Source organism: Chelmon rostratus, chromosome 8, assembly GCF_017976325.1.
Source record: "Chelmon rostratus isolate fCheRos1 chromosome 8, fCheRos1.pri, whole genome shotgun sequence".
Lineage (NCBI taxonomy): Eukaryota > Metazoa > Chordata > Actinopteri > Chaetodontiformes > Chaetodontidae > Chelmon > Chelmon rostratus.
The window spans coordinates 12,187,935-12,209,171 of NC_055665.1; the positions used below are offsets into that span (position 1 = coordinate 12,187,935).

At 42.9% G+C, this 21,237-nt stretch overlaps 3 protein-coding genes across 3 annotated transcripts; 2 read left to right on the forward strand and 1 right to left on the reverse strand.

The window, feature by feature from the left end:
- The first annotated feature begins 5,470 nt into the window (after positions 1–5,470).
- LOC121610483 (serum paraoxonase/arylesterase 2-like) lies at positions 5,471–9,631 on the forward strand. Its single transcript, XM_041942617.1, has 9 exons — positions 5,471–5,629; positions 5,758–5,828; positions 5,915–5,970; positions 6,846–7,008; positions 7,185–7,311; positions 7,459–7,662; positions 7,751–7,832; positions 8,622–8,750; positions 8,909–9,631. The coding sequence occupies exons 1-9, from the start codon at positions 5,553–5,555 to the stop codon at positions 9,068–9,070; spliced, it is 1,071 nt and encodes a 356-aa protein (XP_041798551.1). The 5' UTR covers positions 5,471–5,552; the 3' UTR covers positions 9,071–9,631.
- Positions 9,632–12,148: 2,517 nt separating this feature from the next.
- LOC121610838 (serum paraoxonase/arylesterase 2-like) lies at positions 12,149–15,487 on the forward strand. Its single transcript, XM_041943136.1, has 9 exons — positions 12,149–12,232; positions 12,474–12,541; positions 12,751–12,806; positions 13,018–13,183; positions 13,911–14,034; positions 14,109–14,309; positions 14,415–14,496; positions 14,927–15,055; positions 15,138–15,487. Exons 1-9 carry the CDS (start codon positions 12,150–12,152, stop codon positions 15,297–15,299), a joined length of 1,071 nt encoding a protein of 356 aa, XP_041799070.1. The 5' UTR covers position 12,149; the 3' UTR covers positions 15,300–15,487.
- On the reverse strand, positions 15,430–18,554 carry LOC121610837 (potassium channel subfamily K member 5-like). Its single transcript, XM_041943135.1, has 5 exons — positions 18,287–18,554; positions 17,545–17,656; positions 16,738–16,904; positions 16,468–16,636; positions 15,430–16,341 (listed from the first exon to the last, which is right to left on the reverse strand). Exons 1-5 carry the CDS (start codon positions 18,470–18,472, stop codon positions 15,647–15,649), a joined length of 1,329 nt encoding a protein of 442 aa, XP_041799069.1. The 5' UTR covers positions 18,473–18,554; the 3' UTR covers positions 15,430–15,646.
- Positions 18,555–21,237: the final 2,683 nt, after the last annotated feature.

Here is a 21,237-nt window from a genome sequence, read left to right on the forward strand (position 1 = left end):
CAAACACTTTCAACCCATTATGTAGAGCAGATTAAGCCCACACAATGTGTCCAAACAATTTAAACTGTAGCACTGTAGCACAGAGGTCCCCAACCATAGACATACATAAGTTTGATACTTTTATACATCTATGTCCCCAACGCCCGGACCGGTAACGGTCCGTGGATCAATTGGTACCGGGGTGCACAAGAAATAATTATTTCCGTTTTATTTATTAACGGAGTCTGAACAATCTTTTATTTTGAAAAATTACCGGATTCTCTCGGTTACATCTCGCTTACTTGAGCGCTCAAATTTAACCCACAAAATAGCAAAATGAGTAAGAAACAGAAGTCTGAGGAAAGTTTCTTTGCGAAGGGGAAAAGGCCCAGTGAAGAGACAGAAGAAGAGCCTACGACTTCCAAGAAAAAAAAGCTTTTAATAGACAATAGCAGGAGTCTACTTGAAATCTGGATTTGTCACGACAGGTGATTCCCACACGCTGAGCCCGCTCTGCATAATATGCGGTCACCGGCTCTCTAATGAGGCGATGATCCCTTCAAAACCATGCCACTTGGAGATCAAGCACTCTGGATGATTGTTGGCGCAATGTTCTGAGGAAGCTGCTAATAAAGTTGCATTCCAGTACACAGTGATCCACTTACACCCCCCCTGCTCCGCAGTTAAATTGTCAAGCGTTGACCGGTCCGCGGTGACAAAAAGGTTGGGGGCCACTGTCTTACAGTATAGCCCCATCATCAGGTCAAAAATGTAATCTGTTGAATGTTTTGATTTATGGCAAAATACGTGCAAAGATGTAATTCCCATCAGCTATACTTTGTGATACAAGAGACAAGAGGAAAAAGGTATGTACTGAAATCTCAATGACAGATCGCCACAGTGATAAAAACTACGTTAAAAGCCTTTACTCTGAACTTGTTCTTGTTTAGAATTTGATGCCAGCACCACGTTTCAAAAAAGTTGGGCCAACGGCAACAAAAGACTGAAACAGTTGTGAAATGCTAAAAGAAAACAGCTGGTGGAACATCTGACAATTAATTAGGTTAACTGGCAGCAGGTCAGTAACATGATTGAGTTTAAAAAGAGCCTCCCAGAGACGCTGAGTCTTTCCCAAGAAGTGGAAAACTCTCCTGTGGCCGAACAAGTCAAAATTTGAAGTTATTTCCTTCTTCCTTTCTTATCCTCCGGGCTAAAGAGGAGGGGGACAGTCCAGCTTGTTATCAGTGCATAGTTCAAAAGCCAGCATCCATGATGGTAGAGGGGTGCATTAGTGCACGTGCAATTTGTTAAATATTTTGGTGTATGGCAAAATATCTGCAAAGCTAATGACATTCCCAACAGCTATACTTTGTGTGTAGTGATAATACGCAAATTAGTTAAACACAAGATACTTGTGCTCAAAAAGAGGATTCATTCTCAGTGAAGAACCTTGGACCCCTAATCTGTCTCTATACATGCCAAAGAGCAGTGATTCCTAACACGTCTCTGGGGGTCATCAGGTGAATACCTCCCTTCAATGATGTTTCGCCTACTTAGTCCCACGACACCTCCAGGAGGCTAGGCGGTGAACTCCGGTGTCCCACAGTCACCCCCCCTAGTGCCAGTTCACACTGCTCCTACACAATCCAAACAGCACTGCCACGTTCAACTGACCCAGGCCTGTTTAGGAGATGCTCCAGGTAGTGACCAGTACCGATGCTACCATTTAGCTAATGCTAATGCTAACTGCTAAGAAGAACAGAAGAAGACAATACAGTTAGATTCACCTATACTGTTAATGTTAACTGCTAAATGCCAATGCTAACTGCTAAGATATTATCATACTACCACCATTTTAGCAATTGTTAGCTGCTACAATGCTACCACAGGCCTAAATGCCACATGTAACTGCCAAGTGCCGCACTACCATCATCTACCCCTGCCTCTCACCAACTGCACCAATAAAAGCGGGGTGTGGGGATGCAGACCCTGGTTCGGGTAAGGGGTAGAAAGTAAAGAGGTAGAGTCAAAGATGAAAGTAGGGATAGGATGCTAACACACTAAATGAAGATGGTGAACACACAAAACATTACACTTGCTGAATGTCAGCATGATATTATGATGATGGAGCTGAAGCTGTACCTAATTATAGCCTCACAGACCTACTAGCAAAGCTTCTTTGTCTAGTTCAATTTTATTTTTCATTCTTTCTTGAAACTCTGGATTTTATATATATGAGCACAGTAGTCCTCTAGCTGTAGTTAAACTGTAACATGTAACAACAGCTATCTTGTTATGGTCACATGACTCACTCACTTCAAAACACTCAAAAACAATTTTCAGTAAAAATATTAGGACAGAAATTAGATTATGACATTTATTTTGTCTTATTTATTTTACATGTTTAATTATTATTATTCATTATTATTGTTGTTGTGGTTGTTTCCTTTCCTTTAAGACTTTATTAATCTCACAATGGAGAAATTCACTCTTACAGAAGCTCTTCAGAACACACAAGGGGGGGTGCAAATAAGGTGCAAAATAAGAACAACAAGGGTGCACATAAGAACAATAGGGAGAACAAGAAAAAATAAAGGTGCAAATAAGAACAAAAGGAGCAATAAATTACAACTGTGCAAACCATAAAAAGAATTTCAAAAATGTAAAAAAGTAAAGAAAATAAGGTTTCCTATGTACAGTAAGTTTAAGAAAAAAATAAAGAAAGTGTCTAGAAAGTGTCTTTTGCCCAGCAGTAGTTGATTTGGATGTGTGGATGTTTCGCTCGCTTTTTAGCTGCTCACTGAGCTGACTGGTGTAGCTCACGTGGAGAGATTGAACTACCTCAATTCTGGCTTCTGTGATCGTCTTCCTTTTTCTTGGAATAACTTGGCAGCGTCTTTGTCAGCCAGAAGCTGCTCCTTCCCAATTTGACGCTCCTCCTTTTGCTTCTGCTGTTTTCCCCCTGATCGTATTCTGTCTGTGGGCAGAAATAGACTGATGAATTGCAGACATTTTCTCTTCTTTTTCCTTCTCCCGCTTTTCCCACTCTTCAGTGACCCAGTGTCTGTATCCACCTTTTCGGTTGTCCAGTCTCTCTTTCTCTTTCATTTGCTGCCTCTCTGTCATTTGATTGGACTGAGATTTTTTGACAGACCGGACATCAAGCTTTTCTTGAAGGCGCGCCTGCTGATCCTGCCTCTCATCTTCATCTACTCTAGACAGCATCATCTCAGTGTTGAACTTCCTAACCTTTTTATTGTGGTTAAACTTTTCAGTCATGGTCATGTCAACGTGGTGCTGCTTGCGTTCTTTCAATAATCCCACCCCCTCTACAGCAAACTGCACCTTCATTGTCTTCGCCTCCTGCATCTTCCACCGAGCCTGAGGAAGTTTACTCTGTGGTCTAGAATGAGACAGAGTACTTCTACCTGCTCCTGTCTGTCCATTAAGCATTTCAGTCATGGTCATGTCAACGTGGTGCTGCTTGTGTTCTTTCAATAATCCCACCCCCTCTACAGCAAACTGCACCTTCATTGTCTTCGCCTCCTGCATCTTCCACTGGGCCTGAGGAAGTTTACTCTGTGGTCTAGAATGAGACAGAGTACTTCTACCTGCTCCTGTCTGTCCATTAAGCATTTCAGTCATGGTCATGTCAACGTGGTGCTGCTTGCGTTCTTTCAATAATCCCACCCCCTCTACAGCAAACTGCACCTTCATTGTCTTCGCCTCCTGCATCTTCCACCGGGCCTGAGGAAGTTTACTCTGTGGTCTAGAATGAGACAGAGTACTTCTCTCTGCTCCTGTCTGTCCATTAAGCTTTTCAGTCATGGTCATGTCAACGTGGTGCTGCTTGTGTTCTTTCAATAATCCCACCCCCTCTACAGCAAGCTGCTCCTTCATTGTCTTCACCTCCTGCATCTTCCACCGGGCCTTAAGCAGTTTACTCTGTGGTCTAGAATGAGACAGAGTACTTCTCTCTGCTCCTGTCTGTCCATTAAGCTTCTCAGTCATGGTCATGTCAACGTGGTGCTGCTTGTGTTTTTTCAATAATCCCACCCCCTCTACAGCAAGCTGCTCCTTCACTGTCTTCGCCTCGTGCATCTTCCACTGGGCCTTAAGCAGTTTACTCTGTGGTCTAGAATGAGACAGAGTACTTCTCTCTGCTCCTGTCTGTCCATTAAGCTTTTCAGTCATGGTCATGTCAACGTGGTGCTGCTTGTGTTCTTTCAATAATCCCACCCCCTCTACAGCAAGCTGCACCTTCATTGTCTTCACCTCCTGCATCTTCCACTGGGCCTTAAGCAGTTTACTCTGTGGTCTAGAATGAGACAGAGTACTTCTCTCTGCTCCTGTCTGTCCATTAAGCTTTTCAGTCATGGTCATGTCAACATGGTGCTGCTTGTGTTCTTTCAATAATCCCACCCCCTCTACAGCAAGCTGCTCCTTCATTGTCTTCACCTCCTGCATCTTCCACTGGGCCTTAAGCAGTTTACTCTGTGGTCTAGAATGAGACAGAGTACTTCTCTCTGCTCCTGTCTGTCCATTAAGCTTTTCAGTCATGGTCATGTCAACGTGGTGCTGCTTGTTTTCTTTCAATAATCCCACCCCCTCTACAGCAAGCTGCTCCTTCATTGTCTTTGCGTCCTGCATCTTCCACCGGGCCTTAAGCAGTTTACTATGTGGTCTATAGTGATAGAGAGTACTTCTCTCTGCTACTGTTTGTCTATTGTGTCCTTCCATTTCAGGTTATGGTATCATATATATATTTCCTGTGTGACTTAGTTTAAGTTTGGTTGGTGTGTTCGCTTGATAGCTATATCTTTAACTGTGTTCACGCGTTTAAAAGTTTGACTGTATTGTGTTTGCTCTCTCTCTCTATAGGCTATATACAGGTAGTTTCACTGAACCAACATCAAAGCAAACTGACATCACATTGCCTTTGATCTTTTATACTTTAAAGCTGCTAATTGGATTTATGTGGATTTACGTTTATTATTTTATTTACAATATAAACAATCTACGTACTCCCCCCATCGGTCCACTCGGACCACTACTGTAGCAGATAAACAATAAAAGTACTTTGGTTCCGGATGTAGTGGATCCAACCATTTGGGAATCATGCTGCATTCACGTGCTACTCGTGTGTGGGACATTACCACCGCTAAAAAAAAAAATGTCACGTTCAAGTGCATTTGGTGAGCCTGTGGCTGACAACAAACGTAAGTTACCTGTATTTTGTCTCATGATTCGAGATATACCTTGGTCCTGCAGCTGCAAGATAAAGGGGGGAGGGCGGCATCAGTCAGATTTAACATTAATGTGCAAAATGCAACATGCTGTGCGTAATTGAAGTATTTGTATATTCAGGATGGCAATGTAGCGATGCGCAAATTGCAAAATGGCAACGCTTATCAGTAACAACAAAAGTAAACTCATAAGTACAGATATGACGCCATATTTCCGACAGTCTTGAAGGAAGCATCCGTCGCGCCCGCTGAGAAACGCCTCGCCTGCGGTAACGTCGGTCGGCTGGTTTAAAGCTGCATGTAAAGTTAGCTCATCGTTATTCCGACATGGGAAAATTGGTTTTCATCTCTATTGTAATAGCTGCCCTATCGGCGCTGTTGGGAGAGAGGATTGTCAACTTAAGGTGAGCAGAAAGAAACTCAGTTCATGTTTCAGCGTTTGCTCCCGAGTCTTTCTGCGGGAAAAGTGAGACGCCAGTGAAGTGTTGTGGCCACCTGCCCTGTTGTGAGATGTGTGTTGAAAACATTGCAGGAAAAGGACGCTCGCGTCCAGGGAGCTGGAACGAAATCACCTCCCGAACTGCGTCGAGCTCAAAAGTCTGGGTATGTGACGTTAACGCCACAAGAAAATGCTGCAAAAACCTGGTCGTGAACGTCAAGAATTAACTTTGCGACTGTCGCACTTTCAGATTATGGCACAGAGGATATAACGATCCTCGGGGACGGGCTCGCTTTTATCAGCGCTGTGAGTATTTGAGTTGAAGAGCGGCCAAATGTGCATTGCGCCAAGGTTTAACACGGTTATAGACTGAGAGGCAACACCGCAACAAGAAAAGCAAACTATGTCACACCGATGGCCGCACTCTCACCTATCTGGTCAGCCTACGAAAGTGATTTTTTTCGCTCAGGGTCTAACAATGTGATGCATAAAGGTTATTGATTAGTGCTGCAACTAACTGACGGTTGTGTAATCAAGTAATCGTTCAGATGAAAGCTCCCCCTAGTTCTTCTAGTCCGAGGTCACATCTGTTACTCCTCTGTTCAGTCAGACCAGTGCACAGTGAGCCATGACATAAAGGGAGTCCAGTATATAAAACATAACATTATATAAAACATTGTGTTGTAATTATATGCTTTGATGCAAAATGACTAACAATTAATCCATTATCTAAATCAGACATGTCCTAACTATTCATAAAGGACCCTGTGGCTGCAGGATTTTGTTCCAACCATTCAAAAGGTCTCCTAATTATCAGCTGAAAACTGAGATCAGCTGATTAAATGAGTCCAGCCTGGTGTGCTCCTCCTTGGTTGGAATGAACACGGCCCTTTATGGAATAGTTTGGACATGCCTGATCTAAATAGTCAATTTTTTTCCCCCTGTTGATCAGTTAGGCGTATCGAGTATCTGTTATTGATATGGTCAACATAGCGTCAAATTAATGTTAAACCCCTCAGATGATCACAGAAGATTAATTAAAAATAAAAACCTTCTTGATCCCACTTGAAACTGCATTCACTTTGCCAGCATCTCTTGAACTGCAGGAAAAGTAAACCAAGCTCTGCAGCCCCTGCCACTAAATAATCTTAACCTCCATATATATTTCTTTTTTTCTCAAGGGCCTGAAGTATCCCGGAATGCCTTCCTCAGATAAGCCAGGCCGGATTTTCATCCTCGATATGCAAGATCCTCGGATGAAACCGGTGGAGCTGCGTGTGCCGAGAAACTTTGATCTGGAATCGTTCAACCCTCACGGCATCAGCCTGTACGTCGATCCAAGTGGTAAGAGCAGGAATCACTATGTGTGGTCTCACATTTGTCATAGACAAGTTTCTGCGAGATGCCACCTTTTGAGGAAAAACCCTCGTCCAGTTGCTCTCTACTGCTTTTTCGTTTTTATCTAGATTCAAGAACAGGTATATTGATTTCTTCTACTTTCCTTTATCCTTCATTATCAGATGATGCAGTGTACCTGTTTGTTGTCAGTCATCCTGAACTCAAAACCCAAATAGAGGTGTTCAGGTTTGTCGAGGACGACCTCTCCCTGCTGCACCTGAGGACCATCAAACACGAGCTTCTCTACAGGTACGGCGTGTTGACACATTGACATTGTGACATCGAGTGCAGTTAGTCTGCAGCAATGTTTGGAAAACTATACCGTGCTTCATTCAAAAAACATGCATATTGTGATAATGATGTATAATCAAAATATTTTTCCATTTATCTCTCCAGTGTGAACGATATTGTTGCAGTGGGCGTGGACAGCTTCTACGCAACCAATGATCACTACTACAACCATGAAATCTTAAAGGCTTACCTGGAGCCTCTTCTGGGTCTGCCTAGGTCTAATGTGGTGTACTACAGTCCTAAGGAGGTGAAAGTGGTCTCGGAGGGATATTACATGGCAAATGGCATCAATATCTCACCAGACAAAAGGTAAGAGTGCTGTTCAGGGCTGTGCATATAATCATCCGTGCTTCAAATGTCGGAGTGTCTTTATTTTGATGTTCTGTCTCATTTGTAGGCACATATATGTGGCAGATGTGCTTGACCACAATGTGCATGTGCTGGAGAGGAGAGAAGGCAATGCATTAGTCCCTGTGAAGGTAAATAATTATTTCAGCAGCATGCATTATACTTTTATTGTTCTATTTATACTGTACAATACTAGTGTGTAAAGTGTTAAAATTATTCATAAATGTCTGATCTGATGTCCTTAATCTGATGACATTCGGGACAGCACATGTGTGAAATGTATTGGTGTGATATTGATTTGACAGTAAGGGTAATGTACACAAAATAAAATAGCAAATAAACTGATGTCAGTTCCAGTTAACTTTGTTCCTCTAACTGGACATAATTCTTCACTTTAAACAAATGACTAAATTTTTACATTTTGAATTACAAATATATGGGAAGCGTTCACTCAGACATCAGAACTGGGTGAAACAATAACACAGTCTGATCATATCATCTTGTTACAGTTTCACAAAGAGTCAACAAATGCTAATGGTGAATTCTTCCCCTGCTTTAGTTTACTTTCAGAATAAAAGCACACAGAATTTTAATGTAAGTAAAGTTGCCTGTGAAGCATTATTTGAGTATTTCTGGTTTTACATACCTTTTTAATGTTGGTTGTTGTGACCGAAATTTGATTATGTTAAACACACTTGGGCAAGGCTGTTGCAGTAAATGAACAGCTACGTCTTTACTGGAGGTAGTTTTAAGTGTGGTGACAGATTTTATTTCAAAGCTTTTACTTTTAAAGACGAATAAGAGAAGGCAGAAGAGAAAATAATGGGAAATAAGCACAGAATCAGGTCGAGCTGGAGTTAAGGTAGTCGAGACAACATGATGAATGTAAAATGCTAACCCTGTGTGTGTCGCCTCCCCAGTCTGTGGCTGTGGGTTCACTCGCTGACAACATTGAAGTTGATGCTGAAACTGGTGACCTGTGGATAGGCTGTCACCCTAATGGATGGAAAGCTTTCATGTATGACCCCAATGACCCACCTGGATCAGAGGTTCGTCCGTTCTCTTTCGTCAGATAGTAAATTGTCTCACGAGGTCACAAAAACAAGATGAAATAAAACAGATCTGCTCGCCTAAACAGCTGATCTGAATATTTACATTTATTCATCTGGATGTAATTCTTTCCTTCTTGCCGTTATGTTTTCTTCAGGTCATCCGCATCCAGAACATCCACTCTGATCAGCCAGTGGTGACTCAGGTGTACGCCGACGACGGCCGTGTGATCATAGGCTCATCTGTGGCGGCCACCTATGGAGGGAAGCTGCTCATTGGCACCGTGTTCCATAAAGCCCTGTGCTGTGACTTGAAGTAGGCAATGACTGACACGTGCTTTTAAACAGAAGCGCTTAAGTGAATAAAAATTTCAGTTAAAGGAAAGGAAACAGAGATGAATCGCTTTGCAAGGCTCTGAATCAGAGGTTGCAGTGATGATTTGAATCATGCAGTACTTAAAGAATATGCTTCACCCTGTTGTACCAGACAGGATCTGATAAGAGACTTTGAAAACCTCTCACCTGGTGAAAGACTTCCTGAAGGCTCCTCAGGAGGAGCCAGAGGAAGATATTTAGATGGCGTTTACCTGATTTTATCGCATTGAGCCCTGGGTATGACAGAAGTTACTGAGCTGCCCAGACACTTGAATAAGTGTATGTGAAACAATATTTTTAATCAGACTTGTAAAAGGATTTAGAATTGCTTTGCTGCGTATCAAGAAAAACTATTTTTCACACGGCCACCTGAAAATGTGAAGTCTTTACATTTGATGTATGTAAAAATGTTTTTACATGTTTCAGTTCTTGTTGTTGTTGATTGGGAAAAAAAACTTGCATTTCTTTCATGTATTTGAATGTAAATAAAAAGATTAAGACACTGATTTGTCTTTTGATGCAATCTGTCCCCAGACAGACAAACAAGGATGCTTGACAAACCTTTTTTTTAATCATTTAGGATCATTGGTCTCGGTGTGCTTGAGCAGGAATAGCCCTACAGCTAAAAGTAAGGACAACAAGAGCTGAACAAATAAAAGCTACAGAATGGTCAGGACTGTGATGTCCACAAGTATTTGAAAAAAGTGCATCTAAATAAATATACAATTGTAAATTATAACTAAAAAGGGGACCTTCATAAGGTCCCCTCACTTTGGAAAGACTCCATTATTGTCCCAGTTCCCAAATCTGCATCCCCCAAATCACTAAATGATTTTAGACCCGTGGCATTAACTTCCGTAGTCCTGAAATCTTTTGAGAAGATTGTCAAGGAAGCACTTCTGACCTGTGTTCAAGATAACCTGGACCCACTGCAGTTCGCTTATAGGTCAGGCAGAGGTGTTGAGGATGCATTAGCCACCCTTTTAAATCTTGTCTTGACTCATCTTGAGGGAGCCAAGACTTTTGCTCGTCTTTTATTTATTGACTTTTCATCAGCTTTTAACTGCATACAGCCACACATTTTAGCAGAGAGACTGAGGGAGTTCCACAGCATCGATCCTGGTCTAATAGCCTGGCTAATGGACTTTTTAACAGAAAGACCACAACGTGTGAGGGTAAATGGTGTTTTTTCAGACACTCTCGTCTCCTCCACTGGATCACCTCAGGGCTGCGTCCTTTCACCATTACTGTTTGTTTTGTACACGAACGAGTGCCGTAGCCAACATGTGGGGCGTCACATCTTGAAATTCGCAGATGACTCAGTAATCGTGTCCTTACTGAGCAGTGACGACCCTGACCATGGCCCTGTAGTGAAGGAATTCACAGACTGGTGTTCCTCATCTTTTATGTGTATTAATGTGTCAAAGACTAAGGAAATGGTGATAGACTTCCGCAAACATCTGTCAGCCACTCCTCCTCTTGTCATCGAGGATCAAACCATTGAGCTGGTCCATAATTACAAATACCTTGGTACTAACATTGATGACAAGCTGTCTTTTGATCTCCATGTTGATGCTGTTTGCAAGAAGGCACATCAACGCATGTACTCCCTGAGGAAATTGCGGAGTTTTAATGTTGACTGCACTTTTATGAGAATGTTTTATTCTTGTTTTATTGAGTCTGTTCTGACATTTTCTTTTATTTGCTGGCACGGCTTACTTTCCCTCAAGAACAAAAACAGACTGCAGGGAATAGTGAGAGTGTGCAGCAAAATTGCAGGCATTCACCTCAATGATCTCGCTGACATGTACAAGCTCAGGACCCTGAATAAGGCCTGCTCGATTCTCACCGACGAGTGTCACCCTTTGGTTGGTGAGTTTGTGCTGCTCCCGTCAGGCCGCAGGTTCATCCTGCCAAGATGCAGGACCAACAGACTTAAATACTCTTTTGTCCCTGCTGTCATAGGTCTTCTGAACAAGTGACTGACTAATGTACTGTCCCATCTATTATTTTCTCTGTGCAATATGTTGTTGTTTTTTTGTGATTGTTGCCTGTTTTTGTTACTGCTGGCTGTAGAGCAATTTGCCCCACGGGGACAATAAAGACTCCTTGAACCTTGAACCTTGAAATAGTTCAAAAAATATATATTCAATAAATAAATGTGGTGGATTATTATGTATAGCATATGCACATATACACGTCTATATGCATTATGTACGGCATGCTGGATTTATACTGATGACATGTACATGTTAATAACTGCATTTTAAACTGTAAAAATAGGATCTATAATGGAAGTTAGTGGATGTTTTGGTTTTTGAGGCCTTTTGACACTGTATGACTGATTAACCTGTAACACCAGAGTGACGGCTTGTGGCGAGGAGCTCTGCGTCTGGTTGTTGTGGGGTACAGCGTTCTGTAGCGCCTACCGGAGGGGGAGAGGTTGGAGCAGTGTGTCCTGGGTGTGATGGGTCTACAGTCATGTCTCCTGCCTCTGGACGTGTACAAATCCTGAATGGAGGGCAGGTTGTCACCAGAGACTTGTTAATGGAGCTGTCTTGCATAGCTCAAGTTGCACAAGTCATACCCGCTCAACAAGAAACTCAGGTCCGTTCAGCCTCCTCCCTGTTATTTATTACCTCCTCCACTGCTTATGAGCAGCACAGTACACTGCACTTACGACTTTTTGTTATTTTTATATATTTATATGTGTCAGTTGCTTTTTATGTTCTCTTCTTTTTTATCTTTTGGCTCTAAAGTGTGCTAACACACGGAGTGTGATCAAGATCCCTAAATAAATAAATACTGTCTTTACTTGTTAAAGTGTAACAAAAAGGAAGATGTTCCACATCAGGGTCATTGGAATAACCGTTATGCCAATTTGGAATACTACAACTAGTTTTCAGAAGGTAACCATTATATATACATACCACAGCCACATACACACACACTTTGGCTCCATCTGTGGTGCAGCTGTGGAAATACACTCTGAAAGAGTTCCTGGGTAACTTTTGCCTTCTAAACATGGCTGCCATGAAGAAAGCACTGATTGCTGCTGCTGTTGCTGCTTTTGCGGCTTTCATTGGACACCGATTTCTTAAACTGAAGTAAGTGTTTATTATTTTTAGGAGTGAATTAGAGGCGATATAGATGAGGTTTAATGGCACTACTTCTCAGTGCTGACAGCTGTTTCTTACTATAGTAAGTAACATGTCATGTATGGGTATGCAGGGGGGACAATTTATTATCCAAGTTCTGCTGATGATAAGGGTGTAAAATATGATACAGTGGACTTGCAGGTTCTGGTTTTGTTTTCCCTTGAAAGTCTTCACTTAACATTCTCTGCAGGGAAATGAGCCTCGCTGACCGAGAAGTGCCTGTGAAACATCTCAACTGTCAGTATTTAAAGAACATCGGTAGGAGTTTTTGCCCTTATTTTCATGACAGCGTCTAAAGTTTGGGATTGAAATGTTATGTAATCTGCACGTTTGTGGACTTGTGGCCATGCATGAGGAGTCCGAAGTCCAGTTTGCTGAGATTAGGTCAAGTGTCCACAGTGTGGCAGTGTCAGGGTGGTAAAATTAGGGAACTGAAAAGTGTAATAAGTTTGTTTTGTTTTGTGCAGAATATGGGGCAGAGGATATCACAATACTAAGAGATGGACTGGCATTTCTGAGCACAGTATGTTATTAATAACTTAGCGTATTGCATGGATCTTTTACAACAATGCAGTTTCCTTAAATATTCCTCTACATTATGCTAAATTATGCATCAACAGATTTAAAGTGGTTCGCTGTTAGTGGACATAATTCATGAAGCGTTTGTGTAACGACCTCCTCGAGCAAAATCACAGATTTGCACCAACATCTTGCGCATGTTTTTACCCACTCAGGGGTTGAAGTATCCTCCACTGCCTTCATTCTCTGATGAACCAGGGAAGATGTTCATTGTGGATCTGCTGCACCCAAAGCCAACCCCAGTGGAGCTGCAGATCAAGGGAGACCTGGACCTCAGCTCCTTCAACCCTCATGGCATTAGTGTATACACTGATGAAGCAGGTGAGGTACAAACCAGGCGCAGCAAATATAGAACAAACAAAGTAAGAGTGTGTGCCTGAAATGATGCCACTTCATTAATTGGATAAATATGAATAGTCTGAAGGAAAAAATATACATTACACTGGTCTAAATCTCAGAGGGTATTTTTTAAATGGCAGATTTTAACTGTTGTTGTAGTTAACATTTAACATTTAACCAACAGCATTGAAACAGTTTCAATCAGATTTTGTTAAATTAATTTATGCATCATTGCCTTTGAAATAGTTCACATGTACACGTCCAAAACCAGTTTTCAATGAATACGCTTTAATAGTGGAAACAAAGCGCTCTCTGGTACTCGCTTTGTTCTGCTCAAGAAAAGCAAAGAAAAGCTGTTAAAGTACAGAATAGCGAGGAACAGAATGGGAAACCAGCTGTGACAAACACCAGTTTCCTGAAAGAACCTCAAAGCCCCACAGCAGATTGGTGAGCAAACTAGTACTTAAATTACTGCTGTTGAGCTAAGCCACACATACTTCCATGAAATAGAAATAAAACCTTCAATTATATATGCAAGTGAGACCGCAGGTTTTCTTACATCACTGTACATACTTTTGGCCAGACAGTAAAATGCTTACTGGATTGACAGTAATAATAGAGCATGGGTCGGACAGGGGTAAAAAGATATATTCTGAAGGTGAAAGGGGAGAATAATGACACCATGTGACACACTGCTGTTTGTTTGCAGACGACTCTGTGTACCTGTTTGTCGTCAATCACCCTCAGCACAAAAGCCAAGTGGAGATCTTTCATTTTGTTCAGGAGAACAAACTCATGCACCTAAAAACGATTACCCACCCCCTGCTCCACAGGTACGGGCTGTATGAGAAACCTGCACAGTATCGTCTCTGTGTGCTTTTCTTAACGTATGCATCACACCTTTCAGTGTAAATGACATTGTTGCAGTCGGAGTGGAGAGCTTCTACGCCACAAATGATCACTACTCTCGAAATGAAGCAGTTAACTTTCTGACAGTCATCCTGGGCCTCCCCTGGTGTGACGTGGTGTACTACAGTCCAGAGGAAGTGAGGGTGGCGGCCGGCGGCTTATTGTCCTCAAATGGCATCAACATATCGCCTGACAAACGGTTACCCCCAGTTTATTTTGCCGCAACCTTTTTTTGTTTTTTTAACTGAGCGTATTTCACACAGCCATGCAAAACTATTAAAACGGGAATGGTCTTTTTTTCCAGGCATGTTTATGTTTCAGATATCATGGCCCATGAGATATATGTTTTTGAGAGACAAGAAGGGGAACAGTTAGTGTATCTTAAGGTAAGTGTTTCCAGATTTTCTACCCTGAGCAAAAAATGAGATAAAATAAAGGAATAGTTTGACACTTTGGCAAATACACTTATTAAAGCCCAGCTCACGATAAAGACTGGAAACCCCCATAAAACCCCCAAGTTTTTGTACTGATTGAACAAACAACACAGTGGAATAGTTAGTGAGCCTTAGGGGTGTTGGTTGGTGGTTTTTGTTAGCTTTGGACAGAGCCAGGCTAGTTGTTTCCATTTGTTTCCAGTTTTTATGCTAAGCTAAGCTAACTGGCTGCTGGATGTGGCTTCATACTATACAAAACAGCAAGAAAGCAAATTTCCCAATGTCAATGTCAAACTTTTTTTTTTCACTATTTCTGTGCTTTTTATCAACTTAATCCTAAAAACAATATTCATACGTGCTTCACTCTCATGTTTCCAACCAGTCTGTAGGCGTTGGGTCACTCTGTGATAACATCGGTGTGGACCACAGGACAGGTGACCTATGGCTGGGCTGTCATCCAAATGGCATGAAGTTGTCGATGTATGATCCTAAAGATCCACCTGGTTCTGAGGTTAGTCTTTTTTTTTCAATGAAATGTTACATAAACATGGTAATTTGAATTAGCCTGATAGTCTTATTCATGTTTCCTCCAGATCATCCAGATCAAGAACATTCTGTCAGAGCAGCCGCTGGTGAGCCAGGAGTACGCTGATGACGGCCATGTGATCATGGCCTCCACTATAGCAGCTCCCTATGAGGGGAAGTTGCTCATCGGCACAGCTTTCCACAAAGCCCTATGCTGTGATTTGAAATAATCTGTGTATTCTGTATCTGTGATCACCACTGTTTAAGAATAAAAATGAAGATTTGGATAAATATTTAATGAAAAAAACCCCAGAAAATCATGATTGATAATTTGCAAAAGAAAAGAAGGAGATTATTTAATCTGATGCTGGCTCATTGTGTGCAGCCAGTAATGGAAAGTTTATTAAAATAATGTAATTGTAAACCGTCTGTCAGTGCATCATTAGTTTGTCCACAGTCACTATTTTCACAAAACTCTGTTTTCATGAAACAGTATTTTCAATACTTTCATATAAAAGTCAGCCTGGATGGTTGCACAACTTTGGCACAGGTAAAGAAAAGTTTTAAAGAAGTTATTTTACCCTTTTTCATCTTTCTCCATTAACAGATTTTCCTCTGCTACCTTGGATATGGTAAACCGAGTCTCCCCACCATCAGGATGCTGTACACTTTCCTCCTCTGTGAAATCTTTGGGCGGTGCAATGAAGACGATACCGTGAGTCTCTGAATCCAATGAACAGTCATCCTTGTTCTCCTTGTAGTCCGTCCTCACGCCGTCTGCAGGCTCAGCACCTCTGCTGATTTCTTGCATTACAGAGCGCCCCTCTTTCTGATCACTCTTGTTTGCATTCATGAACACTTCACTGATGCTGATCAAGCGTCTGTGCCGAGGCGAGTGGTCCAGGGTCTGGATGTTGGTGCCCAAGATGTCGCTGCAGCTCTTAGAGCGATTTATATTGTCTGCAGCCTTTATTTTATTCGCCGTGGCTCCGATCTCCTTGATGACTGTGCTGTAGTCTTCCTCCTTCGGGAAGTTGAAGATGTCGATAACGGTCGGCTTTCCGTCCGGGCTTGGCTTGTCCTCTACTGGCTGAGGTTCCTCGTCATAGAAGTGTCTGTGCTTGTGTCTCCTTTTCTTTAGCACCTTGTGAGCTTCCACCACCATGTTGACGTTCCAGCTGAAGAACAGAGACAGCCAGGCCAGGCCCATGTAGATCCATAACTCTGCAAATACTCTGTACAGTCTGGGGTATTCAATGTTTGGATTTACACCTGAAACGAGAGTCGACGCACCGGCATGACTTTTAGAACAAAGGCAGTAACCAAACAAAGACCCACCAATAACCTCAGAGGAACCTTAGATTAAGTTAGTTACATTACTCCATAAATTAAACATACCTGCCACATAATCTCCAAAACCAACTGTTGTGAGTGTGATGAAAGAGAAGTAAAGGCCTTCCAGGTAGCTCCATCCTTCAAGAGACATGAAAACAAAGGGAGGGAGCAGCAGGTGCACCAACAGCCCCCACAACAGGAATAAAGCTGTGCAGATTAACTGCACCTTTTTCTGGCAGAAGGGAGAAAAGACACACATCTTTATGTAACATTAAAATAACTTGATGGTGCTGCATTTTAATCCAGTGCTCAGACAGAGGCAAGGAGTCTTACCACTGAAACTCCTTTACCGATCAGAACCTGGGACAGACGTTTGGCCCGGTCGCCGAAGAATGAGCCCAGCTTGCTTATCCATACCAGACACAGGGGGATCCCACACAGGCCGTACAGGATGCAGAACACACGACCCCCTTTAGTCTTGGGAGCAACGTTACCAAAACCTGGAGATTACAAGAGAAAATATTATGGCACATCACCAAGACATATGAAGATTTATTACTTATAAAGGTTTATCGGCTTTACTAATGAGGAACAAGTCATTTATTATTCCTTTATAAAGCAGGAAGGATAGAATTTGGGTTGCCAGGTTGAAAAAAAATGGCTTCTGGGTATCATCCTCTAGTACATGCTGTGTCTTCCTTATTCATTTTGGAGGAACGCCTCTCCAAAGCAGTTTGCAATGAATTAGCATTTACAACTGCATGGTTGATTCTTGTTCTTAAATATTTTACCATTGTAAGTCATCAAATGTACAGTTAGTGACTTTTTAATTAATCTAGGGTCTGGGGTTTCTACATTTTTGATGTCTTCGAGATGATTTTCAGAGGAGACAATTTCATTAACAAATGAGTCACATTATAAAGTAGTGTTGAGCTTTTTCTGCCTATGTGTCTTTGCAAAATTAATATATGATATGTCACATAAAAAAGTAAGCAAATACACAAATAATGCAGTATTGCGCATGATTACAAGACAATCAGTTTTCAGTATTAGATTTGAATTTAAAAACAAATCAAGTGGTATAAAACTGATATCAGCAATGACTATTTTAGTGCCAAGCACTGTGGGTCTCATACAAACCTATAGTGGTGACAATGGTGGAAGCAAAGATGACAGAGTTGGCCCAGTCCCACGTGTTGCGGTGTACGTCCCCGGTGATGGTCACACCTTGGCCCGCAGCCTCTGACACTATCTAGGTGAGTAAACACAGGAAATCTGCCTCAGCAAACTCCATTCACAACCTCTGCTACTGCTTTTCCGTAACGACACCGATCACAAAGCCGTTGTTTTCTTTTATTCCTTTATTGGGCCTTTATTATGGCTTCAAATGCAGCGATTACAGCGTGGCACACCTTACGCAAACACTGGAATACCTGTGGCTTCAGAAGACATGCACCTTCACGCCATCCCATGCTTAAGTCATGACTGTAGCCATCTCTCAGGCGCCATAACTAACGCGAACACCGCATTTTAACCCGAAAAGCCCTTCGCTCGTTCCACAGTGACATGATCCGCTTTAGTCGTGCGCGTTGATGTTTGTTCCTGAGCAGGAAAAACTGGTTCTGATGTATCCTGACATGTAAATGCGAACAACCTCTCTTCCACCCTTCAATTCAGGCTCAAATTCACCGCGATTAAAGAAATTAATTTAACACAGGTGCGACTTCATGGGCCTACTTTTTTTCTAAGAGCTTCATGAGAGCTGATAGGAGATCTTTAGTTGGTGGGTCAATCAAAGTAGTAGAAGTTAGGATAAATGCGCAACTTATCTCACAGCCACGGCTTCTGTTTTCATGCTGTTGACAAAAAGCTTGATTCATACCTCCAAAATCTCCTCCAGAGCTTCTTTGGATAAGCAGGGATACTTCTTCACTATGCTCTCCTTCTGCAGCCTGTACTTGTCTCTCGCTGATTTCCAGTTGGGCTCTTCCAGAATCTGGAATATCGCGGCTCCGATCGACAGGTAGAAAATAATACATGATGTTAAAAAGGGACCCTTATCAGCCATATTAAAGTCATAACTTCAGCCTTAGCGGCAGCGACGGCTTGTTCCCGCAGAGGACTGCAGTCGTACAACCCGCTCTGCTTTCTTCCTGGTCAAACACAATAGGCTGCATTACTTCACTGCTCCGAGTGGCTGAGACGCGCTCAGCTCCCGTTGTTCAGGTGGATCAAGTCACCAGAGGCTGTCAAACTTTTTACCCACATTTACAGAAAATGCCGCTTCTGATCAGAACAAGTGGAAAAAGACTAAAGACATCCCATTTTCACAAAACTAGAAAATATATAGTTAAAAAACTTTTGTTTTTACACTAAATACATGGGATTGTCTTTATGGTTGCCAAGCTGACATATGGACATAGAAAATGAGGCAGAGGCCTTATTATCAGTGTGAAATGTTGGCCTGTGTGTGTGCAAATCCTCTCTTTCATGATTGCAGGAGACCCACATGAAGCGATTTGTGGGAATATTCAACAGGGGGCAGCACGTCCTCAGAGGGCCGCACAGGATTTCACACACCTCTGTGTAGGCATGAATGCGTGTGAGTCGACTGGTGTGTGTGTCCCGGGTGACAGTTGCTCTTATCTTCGTGTGCGAGCATCCAGAAGGCTGGAGGTCAGTGTGAGAGGCTGATCGCGCTGGGTGGATCCTGGCTGCTCCTCGTGATAATGACTGAGAGGTGTTGTCCTCAGTGTGAGAATACGCCGCACGTGAAAGCTGAATGGAGGCACATTGGTGCTGCTTTAGTTGCAGGAGTGCACTTTTTAAGCCAGAAGCTTTTGGCTAACCCACTGGGGCAGCAACAGCACTGGCCACTGGGTTTTAGGTAACACGGAGACAGATGTTCCAGCTGCAGCAGCTGCTGCACTGAGCTACGGCGCTCCTTCTGGGAATACGCTGCTTTTTAAGGAGATGGCCAAGGTCATCCCAGCAAACGAACGTTGGCGAAACATTATTGTGGGGATGTCAGGGATGTTAGAAGTCCTCTAGATGTCCATTATTTATTTATTTTTTTGTATTACCAGGCTACTCATAGTATTACCAGTGGTGGAAGAGTAACTACCACTAAAGGTACTCCTATCACAAACACTTCACTACAATGTCCCTCATTCAAAACCTTACTTAAATACTCCTATGTCAGTAATGTCAACAATTTGTACTTAAAATATCAAAAGTAAAAGTACTCATTATGCAGTAAATTAGTGCCTGTTATTGGATTAAACATGCAGATGGAGCCATAGCCAGGATAGGGGGTGAGGGTCTTCGCAGGTGAAGAACTACTTTGCACGAGGGGACAAACAAGTGGAAAGTTAATGTAAGGCCACCATGAATTTATGATAAATTCTCTTAAAATCCCCTCTAAAGATTTTAGATTTTCCACAGCTCTATTGGAAAGGTGAAAATTTGTTAAATTGCTCTACTTTTTCTCTCTCAGTGAAAGATGCACTCTCATGTGCTCACATTCTCGTGGCGATTGCTGGGATGTTGTCACGAAACCCTGCCCGCGTGTGCGCGCAGGGAAACATTTCCCTTCGTCAGATGACTGAAAATCATTCGGCAGGCGGAAGCTCAAACAGCCAAGTAAGAAGAAGCAAAACACATTTTAGACCAGAGGGAAGCTTTCAGGATGCACCACTTTATTTGAGGAGGGGGCGTGCACACACACACACACACAAACACAGTAATTTGTGTATTTTATGAGGAAGTAAGTCCTAGCTTATATGGCACCAGTTACTACTGGTCACAGTCACTATTTCTATTAATTATGTCTGTTTTGGGGCCTTCTTTATGTTCCTTGGTCACACACATCCGCAACAGCGCCCCCGTGTGGAGCCTCTCGTGAAGTGCCTGTGCACAAATGGCCTGTTTACTGATACCAGGCTGCTGGTGACCGCTCACAGTCAATACTGGCACAAAAGCTGGCAGCATTGAGCAAAAGCCTCATGTTTGACCGCGCATTCCTCTCTGATATCCAAGTCCCTGACACCCACACCCTTCACAGCCACACGGCAGGTGAGCTGCACCTGTTTTGATAAGGAACCCTTAGTGCCAACATGAGCTCTGGTGTTTGAACGCCACCTGAAAGTGCACTCTGTGTGGAGGCATTTCGGACTGCCTCACCCGCTGCCAAGCACGGCGCAGCAGGAAATACGCGGGACCTGGCTCACCTGTGGCAGCCCACAGAAACGCCTCGGCGCGTGTGCGCATGTGCGATGATGCATCCTCCTTCCTCGGAAACTCTCAGTGTAACACTACTTTTAATAACAACAAGCGAGGAGCCATCTAGGGGGGTTTGGAAGGAACGCTCCCACCTCTGATCTCCACCCATCACTACTTAGTGCTTCGTCATTGCTGCGACACCGCCTCTCTGTGGAAACCTGATCGATAGCCTCCAACTCGCCCGGGAGGGAAATATAGGAATAATGGCGTGAAGGTAAAGGTGGAGAGGACCCGGCAGAGGACACATCCGTCTGTTCAGGTACGGCTCGCCCACCTTCAATGTGTTTCCCAGGTGGCGGGGGGGCTTCATTTCCCGTTTCCTCGCGGCGGCGGCGGCTCGCCAGGAGTTCACCGCCGCATTTAGAGGGATTAAGTCAAGCAAGACGAGGTCAGGGATGTTTGTGCTGTCGGTCTGCGCAGAAAATAAGACAGACAGGACTCATAACCCGCCGCAGTGTTTGGAGACCGCGATGACACTGATGAGAAACGGGTTGCTCGCACCGGTCCGGACTCTCCGGGCCTCAAACACTTTGCAAACCAAATAGAGCTGCT